The 25,153-nt window shown below is 41.2% G+C and overlaps 1 protein-coding gene across 1 annotated transcript; it reads left to right on the top strand.

Annotated features, from left to right (window-relative positions):
- Positions 1–437: 437 nt before the first annotated feature.
- On the top strand, positions 438–25,087 carry eya2 (EYA transcriptional coactivator and phosphatase 2). Its single transcript, XM_029501518.1, has 16 exons — positions 438–632; positions 9,577–9,656; positions 9,865–9,906; positions 10,255–10,382; positions 10,790–10,906; positions 14,152–14,228; positions 14,392–14,575; positions 15,252–15,388; positions 15,538–15,621; positions 19,349–19,438; positions 20,988–21,046; positions 21,695–21,855; positions 22,505–22,619; positions 23,561–23,682; positions 23,802–23,902; positions 24,148–25,087. The coding sequence occupies exons 4-16, from the start codon at positions 10,280–10,282 to the stop codon at positions 24,226–24,228; spliced, it is 1,431 nt and encodes a 476-aa protein (XP_029357378.1). The 5' UTR covers positions 438–632; positions 9,577–9,656; positions 9,865–9,906; positions 10,255–10,279; the 3' UTR covers positions 24,229–25,087.
- The last annotated feature ends 66 nt before the right edge of the window (positions 25,088–25,153 follow it).

Below are 25,153 nucleotides of genomic sequence, written 5' to 3'. Positions count from 1 at the left end.
TTATAGATCCTTTGTTTACGTAGATGCTCCGATTGATAACACACACACACACACACACACACACACGGTGAAAGATAACAAACATCACAAAACTGTCAACAACCCGCACTTATTTACCACAAACTAACAAATCCTGATATGTGGAGAGCAGCTTCAGACACTCGGACTGAATAGTTCAATGCTCGTTGTGTAAACAGACCGAGAGAAGAGCTCTGGAACAAACAAAGATTTAACGCGCAGATAGAGAAGCTGTGAGGTGAAGCACTTCAGGAGGGGGGGGGGGGGGGGGGCAGACACACACACACACACACACACACACACACAACGCGAGCAGGGCGCACACTCCTCTGGAGGAAGAGAAGGAGGAACCAAAGACACACACACACACAAAAAAAAAAAAAAACTGGGCCGTTTAGTTAACATCACCTCCCCGCTGCAGAGCAAACAGTCCTGCGAAGCTGCGGAGAGCAGAGAGACCACAAACAGCTCAAACAGCTCAAACACACGCAGTCTGCGGAAAACTGGCAGCTGTCAGCGGCCGGAGCGTCCTCCCTCCCCAGGGCATGGACGGACAACTCTTCTGACTGCAAATCGGATTTTTTGCCCCTGAATATTCCTCAATCCGGATAATGGTGAGTGTGGTGGTCACTTATCCTCCACCTTTTCCTCTCTGTGTCTGTTTTTCATCATTCGCTGGACTACATCCTCCTTATTTTGCATATATATGTAGTCTGTAGGTTGATTTACATGAGACTGATACAGTTTAACCCCCCCCCGGCCTAACTGAACCTAAATGGGATTATAATGAATTTATAATTATGATCACTTTATAGGAAACGAAAAAGATAAATTGACTATTAAATGTTAATACAAACTTACAGTTCATTTTCACACTGTTTTAACAATTAATTTAAAACGTGTTAGTTTTTATGTAATATGATGAAAAAATAATACCTTTTGAAATATTAGTCATCATTTAATGTTGATGATATGGAAAAAAATCATGAAGTTATTATTAATCAGTGAAGAGGCAAAGGCCCGCACAGCAACGTTTGTTGAACACATTTGGGATTTATGTGGCTTCATGTAAACTGTATTGTAGAATACTCAGAGACAAGTTTATATGTAGTTCAGCTCAACTTTCAGTTATTTCGACTCATTGTAGAGTAATTGATAACAGCAAAAAGAAACAAAAACAAAAAGAAAAACTCCATCAGCAAACCAGTTTTTTGTGTGTCAGTGAGCTCTTTAAAAGACGTGGGTGTGTGTGAGGCACCTTCTTTTTTGATTGAGCTCCTTTGTTTTTCTTGGTGCTGGTTGAATCCGTGCAACACTCTTGGCTTGGCCTTAAGTACAGAAGATTGCACCCAAATCACTGACACCCCCTCAGCTCCGCAGCCATTCAGAGGGACCCTCATTAACTAAATTAGGGGAGCCTCGCTAAGCATTTTTGAAAGGCCGGTATTCATATTTTTCAAGGACCCCTTCATGGCTCCAGACTTTAAACTCACCCACTGTGTTTTGCCAACCATTTAAGTCACCCTGAGCACAGTCAGAGGAACAGAGAGGGGGCCCACATCTTCATTTTTTTGCTTTTAATTTTTTTTTTTTTTTTTGCCATGAATAAATAGTAGCAAAATGAGGTAAACGCTTCTCTTAACTCTTCAAATGGGGTCATTTATTATTATCATATATTTATATATGTCATATATTTTTAAAGTAAAAATAATAATGCCTAACGATCGGATACCTTCATATTTACCTCAACTTAAATTCAAACCTTTTTGGTTTGGCTTGTGCCATTTTGAGATTTGTTGTGTAATGTCATCGTTGTCGCAGGTCGGGCAAAGTTTAGTGAGACGGTTTTCAGTTTGCAAGTTATTGGAAGTCGTTGGTAGATTGTAAATGTGTTTCTAATATACCAGCTTGCAGACATGTCACCATCATTTCAGGACTTTCTCAAATCAACTGGACACACGTCTCCCCTCGTTAGCGTCAATTACCTGCCAGCTAACGGGCTGAAAATATATAAATACACATTAATTCTACATCTCTTTATATTGCTGTATCTTAACCTTCACAAATAACACCCCGTAGTGTGATGGAGGGGGGATGGGAGGTGTGCCCAGAACACATACCGAAGGTGTGTGCTTGGGTGTGTTTGATTTAACACTGTGGTTCGTCTCTTAATAACATTAGGCCCCATTTCTGGACTCCCTCTCATCGCACTCTCTCTCTCTCTCTCTCTCTCTGCTCAGCCTTCATGGTTCTTATTACCAGCTCTAATAAATTGTGAATAAACAGCAGCCCAAAAAGTCCTGGGCTGGGGAGAATTCCCCATCCTGTAGCGCAAGGCACCCCCTCTTAAGAAAACACAAATTAATTCCAAACCCCTCTGTAGCCAAACGTTTGTGGAATGATAAATATTTTCATAGGAAGCTTTGCTCTTCCTGACCTTATCTGCACCAATTTCATTATATTTTTTCAGATCCGCAAAGTTCTCCATGTCCTTAAGCTTCTGTGCATTTCTTTCCATTCTCTTTCTTTCTGTGCACTCTCTCTCTCTCTCTCTCCCTGGGAGTCAAACAGGCTTGCTGACGTGAACTTGGGGTTACAGCAGAGCTTTCATGTTGACCTACGTAGACTGAAATTATGTTAAGTCCTCGCTGTCAGTGTGAAACAAAGAAGATATCGCCTGAGTGATAAAGAGCTTTTATTGTTCGATGCTGCTCAGCTCGAGAATAAAAACATCACATTTTACTGAATGTGACTGGCTTCTGTATTTGGTGTAGTGCAATGACAGTTTCACCAAAGATATAATTAACACTGTGTTAGACCAGAGGTGGAGGTGATGAGAAGCATTGCACGTCACTTTGTCCTTGTTTTGTGTGCTGCTAAACAATTAATCACAAAAACAATCTAAAACGCAATCATGGCCAAGAGTAATATCCAAATATATCCACAGTTGTACTAAAGAGCCGTTCCCATGTTTTACACACACAGACAGTTGTCGTGTTTGTTTGGTACAAGACCCAACAAAAATCATGTCATACTTTTTTGTTTTTTTCCCAGGAGATGAAACTCAAAAACAGCCATTTTGAAGTACACAAGTACAATTACAGCGTCTGACATCAAAACTGAAATATGCTTTATTTAACCTAACCCTAACTTTAACCCTTTATTTTGCACATCATGCATCTGTAGTTTTTACAAAAACACAAATTAATTGAATGAAGTTATAGTATTTCTAAGTAAACTGTTGAGAGACCATTAAAGAAGTTGGCCATTAAATCATGGCTACTTTTAAATCTAAAGAAAATACTGTATATTTACCAAAGTGTGTTTTTTTGTTTATCAGTGTCTTTGTCGTCAGTCATTTACGTCTCCTATTTTATTTTGATGTATTTATTTGCTCATTGGTGGGAATTTTGTGTCACAACACACTGTTAGTTTTAATTCTTTTTTTGTTTATATGTAACTATGTGAAACCTCCTTAAGAAGGGATCAGAATTATAAATTTAGAGGTCATGATAAAGCCCCGCTGTAGAACAAAGAAATACAGCAAGCTTCCGAGTTAAATCTGAGTTAAACTAAAGGCTGAAAAACTCCTCGGTGTCTTAGGTAAGTTTAAGGTTTCAGCTGAACTTCTTCTGAGGCGGCATTCATAAGCGTGTCTGGATATGCACAGACTTCTGTCCCAAACCCCCTCCACTTATTGGTAAATGTGACAGAATATAATAAAGACAGTTTTTCTGTCACTTTGACAGATTGAAGTCGCTGATTCATAGATAACATTAAGAACATTTTCACCAGCCTTCCTAAAACCCTAATCCTCTGACTTTTCTACAGAGATGTGGACATGTGTGAAAGAGGCTTGACCAATTGAATAATGGACTGATATCAGAAATTGTGTGTCTGTTGGCTTGTGAGACGTTGGGTCAGTCAGCGCCTTCCTGTCAATATGTTTGTTGAAACTTGAGTTCAGAATTCGAAAGTGATGCCGCTGACACCAATAGTTAATCTTTCCCTTCTTGGGGTCTTAAAAGTTATCATTCTACCCCCTAAACGTCTTCCCCTCTCTCGCCCTTCCCCTCCTCCTTTTTAATTCCCTTAAGCCCTGGAGAGCACCCGCCGAGGCCTTGTGTGATCTGTGTGCAGGTCTGTGTGTGCACTGAACCCCAGGCTGTCAGCCGACAGCAGCTGTCTCTTCGGCGATCTCCACTTTCCTTATCAAATCTGGAAAATGGTGAAGCCACACACCTCGCAGCATAGCCCACAGTGACTACATTTCATGTATTTTGTGCTTGATAATGGTTTGGTTACTTTCCACTGAAATGAGAATTTAATAAGTCTCTCCGGCTTTCAAGCCAGTCAGAAACTTTCTTCTTTTCCGTGTGCAGTTTTTTTTTTTTCCCATTTTTGTCCTGCCAGCTAATATTTGATAGCGATATCCCATCTCCTTTATCCTATTTTCTTATCTCTCTAAAGTATAAATCACTCTCTTGGTTTCTCCTTCCTCTCACTTTGCCTCTTCCTCTCTCTCACGCACACACACACACACACACACACCCAGTAAATCTACCAGTAAAGGAGTAATTGGACCTCGTTCCGTCTGTAATGTCTGTGAACTGCAGCTACCAGTAAAGCTCTGTCTGGCCAGCTGTCAGCATCGAGGGCGGCCACTCGCCATCATCTGCTGAGGAGACTGATCGAGGGCAAAGCTTTTTGTCCTAATGACTAATAAAGTAGCAAGTCTGAGAGCGTGTGTTCATTAGAGACGACAGGCGCACTCATGCAGTCAGGCGTGTGTCAGTTTTGAATAAAGCGCACACGCGAGTGTTTGTGTGTGTGTGTTGGTGTGTGTGACCACCCTCTCATCACCAGACCAGATGTTTTTTACCTGGGAGCCAGACCACCATCTGACTGGGGTCAGCCCAGTCCTCCAGCCCCACACCCGCTCCTCCAGGCTGCTGGGAGGTCTGCCAGCTGTCCCTCATTCTGACCCCCGTTTCAGGGCACTAGTTCTGGGGGAAAGAGAGTCTGGGCTTTTGGGGGTAGGTGGTCTTTTCAGATTTGGCATTATTACTTAGGAAAATCATAAGGGATGTAGAAAAATTCAACGGCACGGGGCAGCGAAGGAGAGCAGGGAGGAAGGAAAGAAAGAGGAGGGAGAACACGAAATGTTTTGAGAGATCATTTAAAAAGAAGCAAATCGAATGTGCTGGAGAAACCGAGAGAGGGGACACCAGTATTGCTGAATGACGAGGATTTAATTACTGAGGGACAGAGTTGGAGGGGTGGTGGTCGAGGGGGGGGGTCGCCTCTGGCTCTAAAGCAGTCTTGTTGCAGCAGTTAGTCAAGTGGAAAGAAAAGGCCACCAAGTCTGAGAGGTAAAGTTACAGAGTGCAGACAGAGTTGGCAACAGGTTCACTGCTGCCAGATTGATTGGAGCTTCTCCTAGAATGACTTTTTTTTTTTTTAGTGGAGCTCTGTAAATGTCATCGACTTCAGTTCTCCAAAGTGCTGCAGTATTGGCCAAGTAGCGTTATCTGTGCATGCTTACATGTTTGGGTCATTTGAGGACAAGGTTGCAGACAGTCCCAATGAGAGTTGAATATGCAAATCAAAGGGGATTCATTTAATGCTGAAAGGGGTTGTTTAGGCAGAATCATATAAACATCAGTGGGGCAGGCTGGCTGTGTGAAACCGTCATCGTGGGTCACCCTGATAATGAGCAGGTGCCTGAAACCTGGAAATGTCTTACTCCAGTGTTTTTGCTTTTTCCTGCCTCAGCATGTGTCAGGCTGGTGTTGTGCTGTCAACAATAACATGGCAGGTGACTGTAGATGTTATCAGTTTTTCCCAACGTCCAAATGAATCCATTTATTTCTCGTTTTTGTTTGTGAGTAAAGAGAAACGTTCTTTGATTGGGTCAATCAAACTCACTTTTAGGGTTTTCAAATTGACATAGATCAGCACAACCGGGACCTGAACTAGAATTTAGCTGTAGTTTGTAGATTATGGAGTCATTTTAAAATATTCTCATCCCATTCAAGGCAGTAATCCATAGTTTAAGTATGGACACACACACACACACACACACACACACACACCCACACAGAGTACATCCTCTTAATGAATTCTCTGGCTGCAGAGGTCGAGCTGGGTTATCAGTCCTGAACATCTGTCAGCAGACTACTTACGAGCTTTATACCAAGTCTCTTCACATCTAATAAACAAATCTCACTTTACCGTAGAGGAGTTTGATTCTCCACATTTCTCTCTGTTCCACTGCTGTACATGCACACAGTCCCCTTTGACATCCTTTCTTTTATTAAAGGCACATTCAACAAACTCATTCCCAACTCCACCTAAAACAGGAGCAACACAATTCCACTATTTCTCCTACTACTCTTTTTTACCAGAGACAAATTTTACTTGGGTCCACGTTTGACCATGTCTGATGGGATGAAGAACTGAAAAGCTTTAATCTTAAGAAAGTTTAAGATGTCACTGACAATGATCTGAAGTGAAGATGAAATTCCATTTTCACCATTTTCTACCATTATTATATGAAATAATTACAGAATGTAAAAACTGGCATAAGAATCAAACAGACTTAGACTTTTGCTTGAGTTTTATTTATCAGCCAATTATGTGTACACACATTTGTTTGGCGCAGAAATTCAAGAAGCTTGTGTGTCATCTGATCACGGTTTGGTTAACATTTGTCAAGCTTAACAGGTTAGTGCTTGCTGCTATCAGCTCATTTAAATACTCTAACTACCTGAGTGTGTTCTCACCTGTTTGCAAAGTCAGCTACCGTTAAAGGGTTATCTTTGTTTTTGCTTCTGAATATGGAAACAAAATCTGCAATGTAAAAACTAAATATTAATAAATAAAAAGTCACTATGTGCTTTTGCTTTTTCCTGCAGTCTGCTGCGCTCAACTGTCACCTGTGTGTCAAAGGGGGTTTAAAAGGGCACAAGCTGGCAGATGGCATCGATTTCCACCACGAAAAGCCTGATAGTGTCACAAAAACCTTCATACTGGGCCCTTGTTCTGTGCTCTTTTATCAGCAACTTAGAGAGAAAGGGTTTGTGAGCAGTAATGAATCAAGGCCCGACTTCCCCCCAGGCACTCAGGCAGACTGTCCCAAATGGAGGGGTCCAGGTGGAGTCCCATATGGTGCAATTAGAGAGCAGCAAGTCACTTGTCACACTATTGACTTAGAACCAAAATGTTTCCATTGAAGGTGAAACCGGATTCTGGCATGTCATATTAAGACTCCAGCAGACATTGACAACGGACACATACTGACTGTAAATATGTGAGCAGTCGTACATATATAAATATAGATAAACCACATTGAGCCTTCACTGGAAATTAAGGTGATCTTACCGTTAACTTGTTTTCTTAGCATTTGACCTTTCAGTTGCTCGTTCCTCCTCAGAGTGGGGATGCTGTTTTCCAATTTGGTCAGTCAACCACGCACAAAGAATAGAAGTTTCGTGAGCAGAAATGAAAATGTAACTTCAACCTCTGCTTTTTTTTTTTTTTTTTTCCCCTCTTCACACAGCTACATCAATAATCTGAAAACATGTGTGCCTCTGTGAATGGCTTTGGCAGAGGATTATTGGAAAGTCGAGAGTGTTCTCCTCATTCGGACAAATATTGTGGCTCTCCCCTCTCTACAGCAGCTGTTGCTTCGCTCAATAAATTACACACCCTTCATATGTGATTAAAAAGCGTTGTGTGATGTAGTTTCATTTGAGCTTTCCTTCTATTGAACCGTCCTGATTAGTGCAGCTAGTTGGCAAATACTGAGTGGTTTCATGTCTGTCCACAGTTTAGTTGAACAACAGGTAAACATTCATAAACTCAGTCTCTCCCTTTAACTGTATCAAATGACTTTTCAACTTAAGGCACAATACGCCATCCTGTGATGTAATCCATCAGCACAAAGGCTAGAATTTGATATCCGTGAAAGAACCAGTGGTCTAGCAGAACCCTGGGACCCAGGTGAAGCTGGTGGGACTGGCCTTGTGGCCCTGTGGCCTCCTGTGGCCTCCTGTGGCCCTGCTGGGTTTGTTTTAGCTTTGGTTTCAGGCCTCAGCCCTCTGCATCTCCGCTGAGCTCCGCTCATCTTCCCTCCGCTGTCCTGCAGTTCCCATGGCCTTGGGCGCCCTCCTCCCAGGCCTCTCCCTGAACCAGGAAGTGCCTTCGCTATCGCACACGGATTTAGTGATTGTGTGTACGTGCTTGCATTACAGGGATGCAGCTGAAGTCAAGAGGACTCTGAACAGGCGTTGCTTTCATTTTTGATCCCTGGGAAGCACAAGGAAATGCAAAGCACTGCAGCACTTTCCTTGTTTTTCCTCTGTGCTGTGGAATCACTGTTCCTCTCTCGAGTATCACAGTCTGCATGTGATAAAGCTCATCATGGTGCTCAACCACGTTTAAGGGCCATATCTCACTGGAAAGCAAAAGATGAATAAGGTTTAAGCTGAAAGTTTTGAAGAACTGAAGCTAAAAAAAACTATTTTATATTTAAGCAGAATGAAGCTGAAAATACATAGTGTACGTTATTTTACAGCTGATAAACCAGATCAGGTGGATTTTTAGCTATAAAGTCTCCAAAAAAAAAAAAAAATCCAACAAATCACTGCAAGCCATCTTAGCTGTTGTAAAAGCCAGTCAATGACATCACAACAAAGAAAAAAGATACTGAAAGCTCCTACTGAAGCGTCTGCTGCTGAATGCTCAGACTGTCACAGTTTATCATTTAAGTGGCTTTTCTTCAGACCGCTTTTACTCCCCCCCCCAACCCCCTTCATCTCTTTAAAAACGCTGCTGCTCCGATAATTCATGACTGTCATCTGTCACTGTCAATGTGCTGTCAGTGAGGTCAAAGGTCAGGCAGTTAGCTATAGCGCTGCCCAGAGGCAGAGAGAGAGAGCGAGAGGCAGAGAGACAGAAAGAGAGAGTAAAATTTGAAATTCCCAAAAATTGCTCAGCTTGTTGTGTGAAATAGCACAAACTGCAGTCGCTGTGATGTCTGTCAGTCACATGTTACTATGGCAACCCAAGAAAAAGCACCAGGCTGCAGGTGAGTGTCAACGAGGTTGGCGCTGAGGCTGCATGATAAGACCTGACTTGCAGTCAGTCTTACAGTTCATCCCAAAAGATCTCACGCAGCAGATAAGGATGGATCAACCACAAACTGTCACTGTTTTGCATTTGGACTGAAGCCCAGTTGTGCAGGTTTTTATTGCCTTAAACAAACTAGACATTGAACACACGAGTCAGCAGCGGTGGAGTGAAACTGCTTCTTGTGCATTTTCCTTCACTATTATACCTGTCAGGTGCCTGTAAGTCACAGTTTGGCTTTCAAAGTCTGATGACCATACTCTTCTTTGTTCAGTTTATCCTTAAATCTAGTCATTGTTTGAACTGTGTGTGGAGGAAATGGCTCTCCTCATCGTCCTGTTGCAACGGGGCCCGAGGCACGATGCCATGTGTCTGCCACCCACATACCTGTGTCACCAAGGTGTGTACTTGCTATTGTTTCCACAGAAGAGTTGACGGCCTCAGAGGAACCTGACTAACAGCAGTGTGACAGGATAAAGAGGACAGAGCTCTCTTTACAGAGCCAGGTGAGAGAACAATACCGCAAAGAAGAGAGTGGGGAGGGAGGAGGAGAGTTACTTTTATTATTATTTTATTAGAATTCAAACTGTGATTACATTTTTTTAATAATTTTTTCAATTGTCAACTATGTCTCATTGTGAATGTGAGTTGATGACACACATACACTTTCCTATTTGGTTTCAACTTTTAATAGCTTTCTTGCTTCATTCACAGGGCCTCATATTATATATTTAAAGCTCATAATTTCTACTGCAGGTGAGTTTTGAGTATCTTTGCCGTTGAACTTAAAACTGGAAATTTCATTACTGCTGATTAAAATCTTGCATCCTTCTGAGTGGTTGTGATTTAGCTTTACAAAGCATGATGTTACATAATATTTCCCTCAGGTGTGTTTGAATGAATGAGAACTGTGAGGGGTTTTCTTCTTTACCTGAGCCGTTATTGTTTCATCCTGGAAGTAGCAAAAATCAAAACCCTGAGAGTTCCCTTTGCTCTGCAGATAACATAAGAGGAGGTGTTTGTTCCTTTTAACGGCGGCCAAAAATTTGATGTTTTTTCATTACAGATTTATCATTAAACATCCTCTTTTTTTTCCATCCTCAGGATCAACTGACAGGGGGCGAGTGTCATGGCTGCGTATGGACAGACTCAGTACAGCCCTGCCCTCCAGCCTGCAGGACCATACACACCTTACACTCACCACACACAGGGCTACAGCATGCCCTCTTACAGTGAGTACCAACAGCTATTTCACTCAACGTCATGACAAAGCACGTAGCTTTCACATTTACTTCAGCTTTTGCAAGTTTGTGGTTTTTTTTTTTTTTTACTTGTTTTCTCACTTTCCTTCATGAGCAACATAAACATAACACAACATAACACATTTGTAATATAAGAAACAAGCACATAGTGCTACAGATATAGGTTTAGTTCAAAGCTGGTGATAAAGGTTGTTGTAGGAGCTTTTAGTAGTAGCCTCATCACTTACCTTTTATCAGCTGACCGATTCTCTGACATCATAGGATTTAGTGAATGCTGCTTGGACAGTAAATCAAGTTATAGAAGAAAAAAATGGCTCTAACTACACATTCCTGAGGTTCATTCTCAGTGTGACACAGATCTTCTGATTTCTTTCTAGATATTAAAACAGAGGACGGCCTGAGTCACTCTCCAGGACAGGGAGGGCTTCTGGGCTACTCAAACTTCAGCAGCACTCCTCCCAGTCAAAGTCTGTACAGCTACTCGCACACACACGGTCAGTCTGAAACGCTGTGTGTACTGAATGTGAGGACACACACTCCCCCACACTGGTGCGAAATTCTTAGTTTAACTTTCTTTGACTTAGGCGTTACTGGAAGAAGCATCCTTTCTCATTCTGCCATCCACTGTCAACCTTTTTTTTCTCTCCTGTCCTTTGCTGCTCTCTCCGTCTCTCCTCTTCTTTCTCTCATCATCTCTCACTTCTTTTCCTCTCCTCTCCCTCTCTCTTCCACACCTGTTCTCCATTAGCTGCGGTCTGGACTCCTGGCGTCAAAAGTCTCCCCACCCCTCCTCTTTTCTCGGGGTCAGGCCCCCTTTCTCCACTCAGACCAACAACACAGCATGCAAGCGCTTGTGTCCTTTAGAGGGGAAACAAAAAAAAAAAAAGTGAGAAAACAGAAACAAAGAGAAATAAAGGGAATGGAAGACCAAAGAAAAAAGAATAATTGAGAAAAAAGATGGACACAGGGTCTTTGCCAAGAAGCAAACACTCAAATGAAGATGTGGTATGCCTGGGAGTGTGTGTAGCTCTGCCCACGTTTGATTTTGTGTGTATGTATGCGCGCACGCACGTACATGTGTATCTATGCTGTACACATTCCTCAGTCGTCCGGCGCCCAAAGCATGACTCGCTCAGTGCGACTTTATGGCTTTGAAAGCAGCGTGAAATTGACCTTGTGTGTGAGAGGGGAGAGGTTAAGATGCATTTTACAGAAGGGTGAGTGGGTTTAATGTTGCAGACAGGGGATGACCCTGTTTACACTCTGTGGAGGAGACAAAACTCTGCAGAACAAATATATGAGGTCTAGACACTTTGTATTCCCCACATGTTGCTACATCATGCAGTCATATTCTGAAAAGCTTTGTGGTGTGCTCTAACTAGACTGTCTAAGAAAGGCTTTTTTCCCCCTACCAAGGCTTAAAGTGATTTTATTTCAGCAACTCCACAAAAACAATAGTGTGGTTAAACAAGAATGTTTTGGTTTTTTTTTTAGGCCTTAATGTTGACTGGCTGTGATCAAAACTGCAACTATTGATTACTTTCAGAATTTACGAACTGATCGAAAAGAAATGCTGAAAAGTCCCAGAACAATGTTGGTGAATATCAAAATGTCTTAAAATGAAAAGTCTGAAACCCTTCAAGCGAATATTCAGATGTTAGATATCATAGGGGAATGTAAATATTCAAGTAAACACACTGTTGGTGAAACCAACAAACGGCACCGTTTTCAGTGACTGTGCTCTGCTGGAGCACGAGTGCCGAGCTAACAAATATTTTTAACAGAGTGCATTTTGAGTTTGAAGGACACTGTTCCCAAACAAAATAAATTTGTTTGAATATTTGTATGCATAAATCATTAAATGCAAACTTCAAACGGTAATAAGCTTCCACAATAACCAAATGTTTGTAGGATTTCAATGTTTCCATGTCATCCATTATACAGTACACAAAACCGAAGGGGACACACACCCCACAAAAAGCCATCGAAAAGCATGCTGTATACTGTGTATACAACTGAAACCAATTGGAGACTATGGGAGCCTTTTTGTGTTTACTTGAGAGACCTCCTTTAGTCGCTTTGAAGGCTGTTGGGAGGTTTCTCTGTGGTTCTTCCACTGAGACATTATTCTCCTGTTTGTCATGCGCTGTAGAGTGGACAGGAAGAAGCAGGGAGCAGCAGAGAGCAGTAGCACACTGATGAAATTATGGGATGTAGACTGGAGGAAACAAATCTTCAGAAATGTTTCAGTGCTGCTCATGTTGTATCAGAGAAAAGGAGAATAAATATTTAGTATCGAGAAGGTGGATGCCGTACAGTCAGCAGTCAAAACAAACCAGTTAGGTCAAGCTCAGGAAAGAGGACTAAATAAATTTACAAACCGTTGCCTGTGACCACTTTATATTAACCATTCCTTCCTGCTGCACTCAGAGAAAACCACCCATTCAATAAACACCACTTGGGAACCAAGCAATTACTTGTGAATTATATTTGAGCTCTTTTTCCTTTGAATACGGATTATTTAATTGCAGTGCACACAATCTGCCTCAGCTGGTCCGGGCTGAGGCCGTTTACCAATGTGTTTTTACACGTGTCCCCGGAAGGGAGACACACTGCTCTGTTAAAACCTCAGCACCAACTTAACACTGTTGTTCTGCAGATAGCAATGCCAGATCCTCAGTCTGTCTATTAGACAGAAATATCTTAAATATTTCAGTATTAACTGTGAAATTCTGCACAGACATTCCCACAGAATGACTTTTTTTATTTATATATTTTTTAACAATCCCCAACTTTTTCTCTGGAACGTCGAGCAGGTCAAAATATTCATTTAGCTCATCTCAACAAGCTTTTGTTCATATAGTTGGAGCCTAAAAGTTTGAAGCAGCCTCACACTTGTGGTTCCCAGAGAAATCCTAAGCACTTCTGAGACTTGATAAATTGCCATTAGTCATTTTGATTTGAATTTAATTTGGTGTAGACGACTGAGGGCACCAAAATGATGAGTTTTCATTTAGTGCCATCATTATAGCCCCATTTTAAATGTCTAATGGCATTCCCACTTCCACTTGCTAAACTTGCTAACACAATCAAACAAAGATGATTATCACTTTCTTAAAAATTTGTATGTGAGCATTGACAAATATTAGCACACTGGTGCAAGCAATTAGCACAAGTCTGTCTGATGACTAAAGTTCTTAAATATTAAATACCAGTGACTAACAAAGAGGGTGCAAATCTGTCTCTAGCCTCAAAGTGACCTTTAGGAAATGACATTAATTTACAAAGCCATTGAGAAGTTATACGTTTTACACCAGAAGCCACAGACACTGAACACTTTTGCCCTATTGGTGTCAAAAGTTCATAGATAGGTGGAGTTGATAAAATTACACAAGGAGTAATTAATCAGACAAAGGAACAGTATGGAAAGAAGATTCAGGATGAGACAGTGTCACTGTTGGGGGAAAATTTGCCCTGGGGGAAAATAATCCTCCTTTGGCTTGATCACACTAAAAAGACTCCCAGGGAAGCAATGGAAGCAGCAAACTTTCACACCTGTATTTTAATATCAAACAAATCTCTTGTTGCTGCAGCACCGAGCTGGCACTGAGGCCGGAGACAAAGCTAATTCACACGTACTCAGATCTCCCACCAGTTTGCACTGTAAATGTCTCGGTGTTTTGTTTCCCCTCTGTAATTGATTATTAGTTTGACCTTTGTTGTCTTCATTATTTCCCAGGTGGTGGTATTTCATCTGGAATTTTTCAAGGCACACATACAATCAGCAGTTCAGCCCCATTCAACCCGACCCAACAAGTGAGTAATTCCACACCAACGTTTCTCACTACCAACACAGTAGCAGGCAAATAACATCTTAGTCTTATCTCATCATATCATTATTGCTTACTAATGAGTGAAAATGTGCATATTTTGTGGTTAACAACCGGCCACCACAATATCATTGTTTCTGTATCAACAGGAGTTTTCAGCATATTCAAGTTACAGCCAGAGTCAGTACTCTCCGTATTATAACTCCCATCACTACAACAGTCCATATCTACCCAGCAGCAACATCAGCCCTGCTGCCATTACAGCTCCATTAGCTTATCAGCATCCAGAACACCCTGTCATGTTGCCCAATCACAGCCCGGAGTCACACACAGGTAAGTAGTGACGGACCACGTGTCTGCTTATACTCTGGGTTTGGACCCAAAAGCTGGAGGCCACTGACCTGGTGCAAGTGCTGGTTGCAAAGCTCTGAACAGGCAGGGCCATCTGGAGGGGTGGTGGGGGGGGGCAGGCTGGCAGGGAGCAAGCAACAGGCGAGGTCAGGCTCAGAAGAGGCTGGTCAGCTTTCCAGGTCAGAAAGGGCCAGTCCAGGAAAGAGTGCTGCATGAGGGCTAAGAACAATCTGGCAAACAGTGAGCGAGCGAGCAGGAGAGGCTTATATACCGACTGATTGGATGATTGGCACCAGCTGAGTGCAGCAGGTGTGGAGAAGAGTCCAGGTGAGACTGTGACACATGCCTGCCAACTTCAGACTGCATGCTGTCCACAGAATCACACATTTAGACACACACCTGGCTCGTGAAATTAAAAATACATAGTCTCTTGGATGGCTAGTGACAGTAGCACATTGTCACACTCCAGCTTCCTCCCACAGAAAAAAAAAAAAAAAAAAAAGTGAATTAGGTTAACTGATGACTACGTTGTCCATTGGCAGCTGGGATTTTAGAGGTAGAGGATGGGTAGATGGATGACTTCTGCCTTAAATGCTGTTGATTTAATAAATAGATTTTCACTAATCAGCTACTTTTCTTTTATGTGGTTGTGTTTTAGGAGAGTACCACACACCTCCCAGCCCCCCCACACCAGGTAAAGAGGAAGGGGTCGCAGCACGGAGGGGGTCGGATGGGAAGTTGAGAGGGAGGAAAAGAGCCAGTGACCCGACTCCACCTTTGGACTCTGACATAGAGGTAAACACATACTCACAGGGGTGAAAATTATCAGGATTTCTCTACAATATTTATCTTTCTCGCTCTCTCTCTCCCCTCGCTTAGACACACACACACACACACATAAACTTTCATGAGGTTAACATTACATATCTGTTATTTCACTGCAGCGAGTGTTTATCTGGGACCTGGATGAAACCATCATCATTTTCCATTCGCTCCTCACGGGAACGTTCTCCTCAAGATTTGGCAAGGTAGGACGCTACAGCTCCTCCTTTTGTCATTTACTGTAAGGAGTGTGTACTGTAGGTCATTGCACTTTGACAGTAGTTAAATGTGTGGTAGGGAGGTTGGGTTGCACAGTTTGGTACAGTTTGGAGTAATCCTGCTACACTCAACTGACTCCTTTATTTGTTGGATCGAGTGCTTATTTGACAAACAGTCAAAGGTTTGGCTGCCTGTGCACGAGTCCGTGACCTTCAGGTCTCATCTCTGAGCATTTTCACACGCTGGCTGTTTTGCCTTTCTGGCCTCTTGTTTCTTTTCATAATGCACCGGGGTTGTTTAGTTACCCCAGCATCCTGCAGAGTGATTGACAACCAGCAGGACCTTTACATAACAGACCGGCAGCTGACAAGGGGGGCGGACAGTGGTGCGTTTCTTATTTTTGGCTGGAGATCCGTGTTTTGAATTCTCACGGTCCCCCTGCGGGTTGACACAAGGCTGATGGGAGTTTGAAAGCACAGTTTCTGATCGGTCCAGGCCCGCGGCAGGCCATGCATGCCATTGTTTCTTTTTGTTCCTTTTCAGCTACGAAGGAGTGTTGTGGGTGGATTGTGGTGGTGGTGGGGGGGGGGGGGGGGGTTGAAGAGCAAAGGGGTGCAAAAGGAGATAGAGAGAAAGAGAGGATGTGTTGAAATGTGACTCATGTGCCAAAAATTTCTGATTCCTCCCACCACCCAAACACCCCGCTGCTTGATCCCGGGAAGTTCGGTTGGATGGACTCTGACATCAAATCTCAGACATGCAGCTGAAGGACTGAATGAGTGACAGCAGAGAAACAGATTAACAGAACAAAGTGTCAAGACAGCTCACGGCCTAGCAACATTTTTTCTCCCTCCCTAATTGGCAGCGAACTCATCCAACACTGAGAACAATAATAACATTTTTTCTGGCATTAATTATCTTGAGATTTTTTTTTTTCTTTTTCTTTTTCTTTTAACAGCCAGGCTCTTCCCATTAAGGTCAGCCCCATTAGACTTTTATTATAAACAAATGTTTGGACCTACATGTAAAGGCAAGTCTGGGCCCAACTTGCAGGAAGAGTAATAAGTGCGTTGAAAGACAGTTATTTTCACCAGCTTGGTGAGTCAGAGGTGAATGGAGGTCCACGAGGACCTGATTCCCTCCCCTGTTACAGGTCCTCCATTATCTCATCTATCATGCAGCACCCAGCTCTGTCATCTGTTGTGGGAATCTTCGCTCATAGTTCTGTCTTGCAAACAAATCAAACATATCCTATGTAGGAGTTAAGGCGGGAACTCTACGAATTTGGTGCTTTTGTTTTTTTCTCGACTCAAAGACAGAGGCTTTTGTTTGTCCTTCTGTATTGAAGCAGCCTCCATCCACGGAAAAAGGTGATTACAGATAATTACTTTAATTATTAGAAAAGCAGAATGAACCTCTCTTTAGTCTTTACCCCGCCCTCTTCTTCCTCTTTATTAATCCCCACTTTTTCTGGGCTGTGTCTCTTAATCCTTCCCCTTGTCATTTTCTCTTTTCTTCCCTTGTCATCCTACTCCTCCTATTGAACTTTTGCTGGCCTTCATCCTCAATTACCTTTTTTCTCTTTACACCTTTTTTTTTTTTTTTTTTTTTTTTTTTTTTTGGACGGGGGAGTATTCTTGTAATTGTCATAATTTACCTTACTTGTGTCATCAAGCCTGCTTCTAAACTCTGAGTGCGGAGACAGTTCTGCTTGTCATTTCAGATGCACTAATCTAATGTTCACCTTTGGCTGACACCACTCTGCTGCTGCTGTCTGTTTTCCAGAGACAAGTCAGAGGTGCCATCAACACAATGGGCCTAGCATATATGCACACGCCTGTTTTTTATAGTCTTGAACAACAGCACGCCCTTGCTGTTTGTCATGCTGACTGGTTGCACATTACGAGTTAATGCAGGGCATAATTTATAATTTGCTTATTATGAGACAAAACTGAAGTAAATTGGTGCAACACAAAACCTAGCTATTAGAATTTTTTTTACTTACAAAAGAAAAGAGAAGAGAGGCGAGGTACTGTTGAATGTTAACAGAAAGAAAAATGTACTGAATGTGAACGACAAACTTTAGAGAATTAGAGATAAAAAAAATTAGAGATACCTGATATAGAGGATCAGAGGATTTAAAATTAAATCCACCAGAAATGTTAAAACTTTTCCTTAAGCAGTTAAAGCCAATGGACTAATCTCACGCAAAAGAAGTACAGGAAACAATCCTTCCATTAACTGCCCTTCAGGAAAATCACAGTTCTTTCAACTTTAATTGTTGATCTGTGTGTATTTTTAGTCATCAGTCAGTTTACCCCATCAAATGGACTAATAAGACTATCATGGTGCCTAGAAGATGAGCTGTGATAAATATTGATAGTCAATATATTGACTATTTTTTTACCATTTTAAATTAACTGTGTTATGAATAAGATAAACAATTACATGGCAAAAAACAGCACCAAATTCATTTAATATAGACTTTTGCTAAATTCCTTTATAACGTCAGCTGTTATACCAACGTTGGATGCCAACTGGATTTATTCTTAGTCAACAGGCAAAAGCTTAAGAGTTTGTCAAGTACTTTGGTTTCTCATCAAATACCTACTAGCGGAACTACAGTCCCATAATGTGCAGCTGTGGTGCAAGTGTTCAAATGTTGGCATGGTTACAAGGTGAACTTCTGTACAGTGGTTAGCTACGTAAACATTTCTAAACATCAGCATGTGAGCATGCTGACATTGGCAATTATCTCAAAGTACTGCCTTTGAGCCTCACAGTATTTAAAATGGCTGTAGGCCCTGCTCCACTGGATACAAACGTCATTCTGCTTTTTTGATCAAGCTATTGTTGGTCATCAAAAAAAAAAAAAAAAAAAAAGAAGAAAGGTGTGGTTCTGTCTTTTTGTAAATAATTGCGCCTTGAGATATATGAATGTTCGTGAGTTTAATGAAAAGTATTCCGACACTGAATTTTTTTCCCAGTCTCTCAATAAATAAATATTTTGACAAAGTTAGTTTATGTAGAATTTAATGGATTGGATCAAGAGAAAAGAAGATGGCACATTGGATTAAAAAGGGCCGAAACCAAATAAAGAAAGTCTGAAATGGAGGTAGGAGAGATAAGAACAGACAAGAATCACCGTTTATCTGTGACTGACAGTTAAATAGTCACACTCTCTCTGAAACCCATCTGTGTCAGTGCAAATGATGAGTTCACAGAAATTCAGGCATTTCATAAAGATGAGCAGGCAGCTGCACTGACAAGACCAGAATAATGACCAGAGTAATGATGCTCCGTAATCCAATTTAAATTTTGATCTCTGAATGCCAAACCTTTTAGGCCATCACTCTTTTCATTAATCAGATTTTTATCAGGGGTGCTGTCTGCTGAAGCGATACAGAGCTGTACTGACCTTATATCATGTTTATTATCTGGGTCAAAGCGGTTCTCTTTCATTTAAAAGTGTAGTTGACGCTGGACGATAAATAGATAAGAGACTTAAATGTGGCTTGGTGGGGGAATTTGTTTTCACAGTGAATATACGCTAAAGATGCCTCAAGACATAAACACATAAACAGTATATCCACGCCAGGACACATTTAAGTCCAATAAATACAAAAGAGGAGAAGGCATCCAGTCTGTGTCCCTAACAGTGTGATTTGTGTTATTCATCCTCGGGTGTGTGTTTGTGTGTTTTTTGTGCATCAGGACTCCTCAAAGGCAGTGTCTCTTGGTTTGTGGATGGAGGAGATGATCTTCAATCTGGCCGACTCGAGGCTCTTCTTCAATGACCTGGAGGTTAGTTTTACAACTGTTATCATTTGTAGAAGTTCTGGACATTTACAGGATTTCATGTTGTTCTGGTGACCTCCTCTTTCCCAAACTGGTATCTGAGAAACTGTGCCCTCCTTCATCCCAAAAATCTCCCAGCTTATTCACATTCTCCTCACAGCACACTTCATCTATATTTTTTAATAATCATAAGACTTTTTTCCAGTAATTTGGAAAATAGAGGTAGTAAGGGCAGACCCACTGGTGTAAATTGGCAATGAGTTTGACATTTGGGTGCTGTTTTCATACTTGGCATAAAGCACAGTGGCTGGCATTGTAGGACTCTCCTCACACAACATCTATCCTGTATTGACTAACTGTTACTACAGCATTTTCCAAACAATTTCCCTCGCTGAAGTGACGCTACAGCAAGAATATTAAAAGGAAGGTTTGTTAACTGCTGGCAGAAATGCCCTCACAGTGAGATGTAACCCGCTGCCTCAAAATCCACCGAATTTGAGCGTCGATGAGACCTCTGGAAAGGATGAAAGCGTTTTACTACCTGCTAGTGACTGAACAGTGCATATGTTTTTCATCCTGCATTCCTCTGCCTTGTTCTGACAAAGAAAAAAGATTAGAGGGAGGTCGGAGCGGAGAGGGAACAAGCACACTTTGTCCTGTAATTATAGGTGTGTGTCTGAGTATCTGAGAGAAAAATTAGTCAGATGGGAGGAGGAATAGTCGAGAGAAGGGAAAGGAGCCAACAAAGCCATTTGCAAACCCGGTTTTTATCCCGTCTTTTGTTGTCAAGGCCCAGAAAATCTCTAAAGCAGTAGGCAATGCTTGGCTGACAACTGCTGCAGAGCCTCAAGCTACAATTGTCTTGTACCTCTTATTTTAGTAGCAGCTCTCACTAGCGTTCAACATTATTGCTGCTGTCAAGCATCTGAAGCAATTGTAATTGATGTACACAATTGTCTCTTTAAATGATTGAGAATTAATAATGCGGTTGCATGAAATCTATGTTGCCACAGAGTGGAACTCCTTTGAGTGCAAGTATTTTTGCGCATGCCGTTGTGTAGATGTGTGCTTTTGCGCTGCTTTGTCACTAGTAGCATCTCCACATCTGAATGGGAGGTGAATTGTAGCTCTCGGGATCTGAACAATGAAGAGGTGGAGGGAAGATGAGGTAGTGTCTCTTTCCAGCTCAAGTTGGCTGAAAGGTGATTGGAGAGCCTCCCTGTCCTGGACAGGAAGGACAGGTGTGGCGCTGTTTTCGCACAGATACGCAGATCGTTGTGTGTTTGTATCATTAGGTTGTGGGATTTAACCGAATAAAGTTAGTTTACAGTAAGCAGAACATCAGACTTTATCTCTGCACCCTCACTATCACACGTCCTGACACCTTACTTCCTCCCTTTTTGTCATGTATTTTCTGTCTTTTTTTTCTTTTTTCTTTTTTTTTTTTGCAGCTGCTATCATTACCAGAGGCCCCGCAATAGCAGAGAGGCCTGTCTGTGCAGAGCTGATCTGAAATGCATCTCTTGATATATCCGCTCTTTTTTGAATTTCCCAGGAATGCGACCAGGTTCATATTGATGATGTGGCATCAGACGACAACGGGCAGGACCTGAGGTAAAGCTTCCGTTGAACTTGAGGCTCTCCTAAGAAACAGCTCAACTGTGGCTGGTGAACCAGACTTGCCCTCTGGGTTTTAGCGCACAGGAGGAAATAAGCGGGGAGATGAGATGAAGACTGTGTGTGTCTGTGTTCATGCATGCAAGCCTGTGCGTGTCTTTTATTTTCCCAACATCCGCGGCCATATACTATGTCGCAGGATTATCCAATGCTTTCACTTCCCATCAAAATATCTCTTTTTAACTCCCCCTGTCTGCTGCTGTCCAGACATTTTATGGCATAAAATAGTTGGAGGCACTTTGTGCATCTTAAATGAATGATTTGAAAAAGAGCCAGATTATGAGGTATTTATTTTACTGAACTCAATATATATATACTTAATGATTTCTTACTGACACAGCTTCTTTGAGGGCCACAGTCACTTCTTGCCCCTGGATTTTTTTGTGGTCATATTGGCACATATGCCTAAATTTGAAGAAATCTTACACTGCTGCCTTCTTATTTAGAGCCAGGATAGATTGAATCTTAGATCTAGAAAATGTGGCCAGTTGTACGAACTATTTGAATCATAATATGCCCAGGAAAAACACAGCTTGTGTTATTATGATCTACATTATGTCTGCTTCCTGTATTGTGATCCCGCAGCACTTACAACTTTGGGTCGGACGGCTTCCAGAGCCCAGCAGGGGCCGGCTCTCTGTGCCTGGGGTCAGGGGTCCACGGAGGAGTAGACTGGATGAGGAAACTGGCTTTCCGATACCGAAGAGTGAAGGAGATTTACAACACATACAAAAATAATGTTGGAGGTAAGCTGTTTTTTTATTTACATGCAACACTGTTGTGTAGAGGAAACAGAGGAACAATAAATATAGTTTTCTGATATTTAAAGATATTTACACTCTCTGAGGTCCGGCTTTGGTTATATATGCAACATAAAAACTAAATAATATCATGACATTACTAACATTTACCAATAAATATTTGCTTACCATCTGACCTCAAAAGCTAGAGCTGAAATGGAACAAAGTACAGTTTCCAACCACATTTAATGTCGACTTTCTTCAGAAAATGGGCATTTCATTTTGTATAAACTGCAGTTTGATCGTCAACCAAACCACCGTTGTCAAATATAACCTGAATCATGAAAAGGCTAAAAGGAGCCAGTCATGTTAGTTTATCAACTTTGTCAGAACTGATTGTTGAGTCTAAAACCTTGTGCAGTGGGGGAGCGCAGACACTGCAGAGTACATCTGGCTGCTTTATGTCTGCTGGAAGGCGTGTGCGTCTGAGGTTTTGGCTGCATGGTGTTGTGTTAGAGTTGTCCATATAGACACTGCAGACAGCCCTGCTGTCAAAATAAGGCTTCATAACGTCTTATTTAACACTTTATCTATTATGCATTTGAAGTGTAAGGACTTGGATAAGCATCAAGTTTGTGTTCCTCGCGTTGGGCAGGTTTGCTGGGCAGCCCCAAGCGGGAGGAGTGGTTACAACTGAGGAGAGAGATGGAGGTGCTGACTGACCTGTGGCTGACTCAAGCACTCAAAGCCCTGGCTCTCATCAACTCCAGGTCAGTCTGTGCTGCATCACCTCAATTTACCGCATACAGATTAGTTTCTTTTGAAATGAAGTTTAGCATTATTATTATTGCTAGCTTTAACGTAAATGACAATTGATAGACACTGTTGCTTATTTGGCACAAACATTCACTCAGTTCAGAATGGACAGATTTTAGTAGTTAAAGGTCAAGATTGCTGTGAACGCACATCTATTCCATCTATTCCATTACCGTGAACATGATAGATTAGAAACCCATTGAAAATTACTGGCACAATCCACCAGTTGGATTGGAAATTCAAGGCATAACTGGTAAGAATTTGGTGGTGAATGTCTTTATCTTCCATTGTCAATTAAATGTAATTAATTTAGCTCAGTACATTGAATTAATTAAATTTCACTCAAAGTAAAATTTTATTTTATTTGTTTCTGAGTGGATTACTTAAAAATTTACATTTAATTTTTAATATTTAATAGCTTTAATATTTAAAGAATTTAACTAAATGTATTTTATTTTATTTTATAATTTAATTTGATTCATTTTATCAATATTAATGTCACTGATGTAATACTGCTATTTAATGTCAGTAATTTCTATACATTATGTATGTTTCACAAAAATTTAAATTCACAATTTACTCACTTTACAGTTTGAATTATGTTACTGTTTTAATAACTTTAGGAAAATGTAAAGCGTGAATTTAATTAAATAAAAAAAAATATTCTGTAATTTAATCTAAAAAAATTGTATACACTTTTAAATTCCTTCAAAGTCTTCCCCACCAAGTCTTCTTTTTTCTTTATCGTGAAAATAATATAACCATGAAATTCAAATCCACAATACAACAAAGTCAACAAGCCTCTGTATGATTTTTGAGTGCTTGAGTAAATGTGAGTTTCCGTTACAGGACATCATATAGACGGTATAAATGTGTTTGTCCCGTGCTGTTTCAGGCCCAACTGTGTAAACGTGTTGGTGACCACAACCCAACTCATCCCTGCACTCTCCAAGGTGTTACTGTACGGTCTGGGCTCAGCTTTCCCCATAGAGAACATTTACAGCGCCACCAAGACAGGTAAGGCGTGAGAAAGGCAACAGATTAACTACACAGCCAGCCTCATTCCACCCTCTATCACTTCTTCTCTAAATGCCCAATTTTAATATTTTAAACTCAGGTTTTCTTTCTGTTCAAAGGAAAAGAGAGCTGCTTTGAGCGAGTGTCTCAGAGATTTGGTCGGAGAGCGGTCTATGTGGTTATAGGAGATGGAGCTGAAGAGGAGACTGTGGCCAAGAAGGTATAATGCAATCAGATGTTTTTGTATGTCTAATGATCGGCCATAACAAATCAGTTACCATACAAAAACTTTTTCAACATGTTTGTCTGAATGTGGTCGTCTTGCTTGGATTACAGTGTAGGCCAACATGTTATCCAACTGCTCTTTATCACGCACCACAGTCCATATTTCAGCATCTGTCAGATCACTGCAAATTCCTACCTGAAACTTGTGTTTTTATTTAAATAAAATTTTTGTTTCATCAGAAGAACATGCCGTTCTGGAGGGTGTCCTGTCGAGCCGACCTGGAAGCTCTGAGCCATGCACTGGAGCTGGACTACCTCTAGAGAGCACCAGCCATCACACTCTGCTCTTCCACCCACGTCATGAGATGCTCCACAGCACCCAAGTGCAGCTAGAGGGCCGAGGTGTCCCCACAGACTGATTCAGAGTTGCCATTTGCTATTTCAAGTGAGCACCCAGGTGGACAGTTTCACACCACAGCCAAAAGAACTGAAAAGATTTCTAAGCGAGGCTGCAAGGACACCTGCAACACTCAAACCTGAAGCAAAGTGTTGGACCGAAATAAACAGTTTAGAGAAAAAGGGGGGTGGCAAAGCTTCAAAAGGAACCCTAACAAACTGTGGTTAATACTGCAAGAATATTTTGTTTCCATTTTCCCTAATCTTTTTTAAATTCAGCTCATCTCAACTTTATGAATGGTGACCCAAAAATGTTGCACTGAATGCAAAATCGTACAGTCTGTTTAATGAACACAGTGGGTATGTCTGCATGGATGAAAACTTAAGATTTGTGTTGGACTGTTTGTACTGCTGTGTCTTTTTATAATTGTTTTGAGACTTAACAAATTTTCCACTGGCCAATACTATTTTAAAGTGAAATGTTAGAAACGAGTTGTGATGCTACAAAGGAATAGATTTTGCCGTCACTATTATTTTAGAAATGTTTTATTCATATGTCGTCTAGATCGACCTCAGATAACGTTCTCCTCATAGTTAGAGGCTATTGAAAATAGTCTGTATTGTACTATTAAAATGTGAGCTATTTATTATTCGTTCAATTCTAAAACACATTGAGGTATATATAATTTGGGGCCTTGGCATTAATGAAAATCCCTTTTGAAGACCAAAAATCTGTTCTTGTAAAAAAAAAAAATAAAAATGTTTTGATAAGAATTGTCATGAATATGCTGTATCATAGGCTTGTGTTGAAATCCACACTTTTGATTCTGGGTTGTATATGTTTCATTGT

This window comes from Echeneis naucrates, chromosome 5 (genome assembly GCF_900963305.1).
Source record: "Echeneis naucrates chromosome 5, fEcheNa1.1, whole genome shotgun sequence".
NCBI classification, from domain to species: Eukaryota; Metazoa; Chordata; class Actinopteri; order Carangiformes; family Echeneidae; genus Echeneis; species Echeneis naucrates.
This window is presented reverse-complemented; position numbering and strand designations above follow the sequence as displayed.

Bases quoted from the DNA above. Each gene is read 5' to 3' on its own strand.
- eya2 (XM_029501518.1), top strand. From the start codon at position 10,280: ATGGCTGCGTATGGACAGACTCAGTACAGCCCTGCCCTCCAGCCTGCA. The intron at 19,439-20,987 runs GTTAGTTTTACA...TGAATTTCCCAG, and splicing joins TCTTCTTCAATGACCTGGAG to GAATGCGACCAGGTTCATAT. The intron at 23,683-23,801 runs GTAAGGCGTGAG...TTCTGTTCAAAG, and splicing joins TTACAGCGCCACCAAGACAG to GAAAAGAGAGCTGCTTTGAG.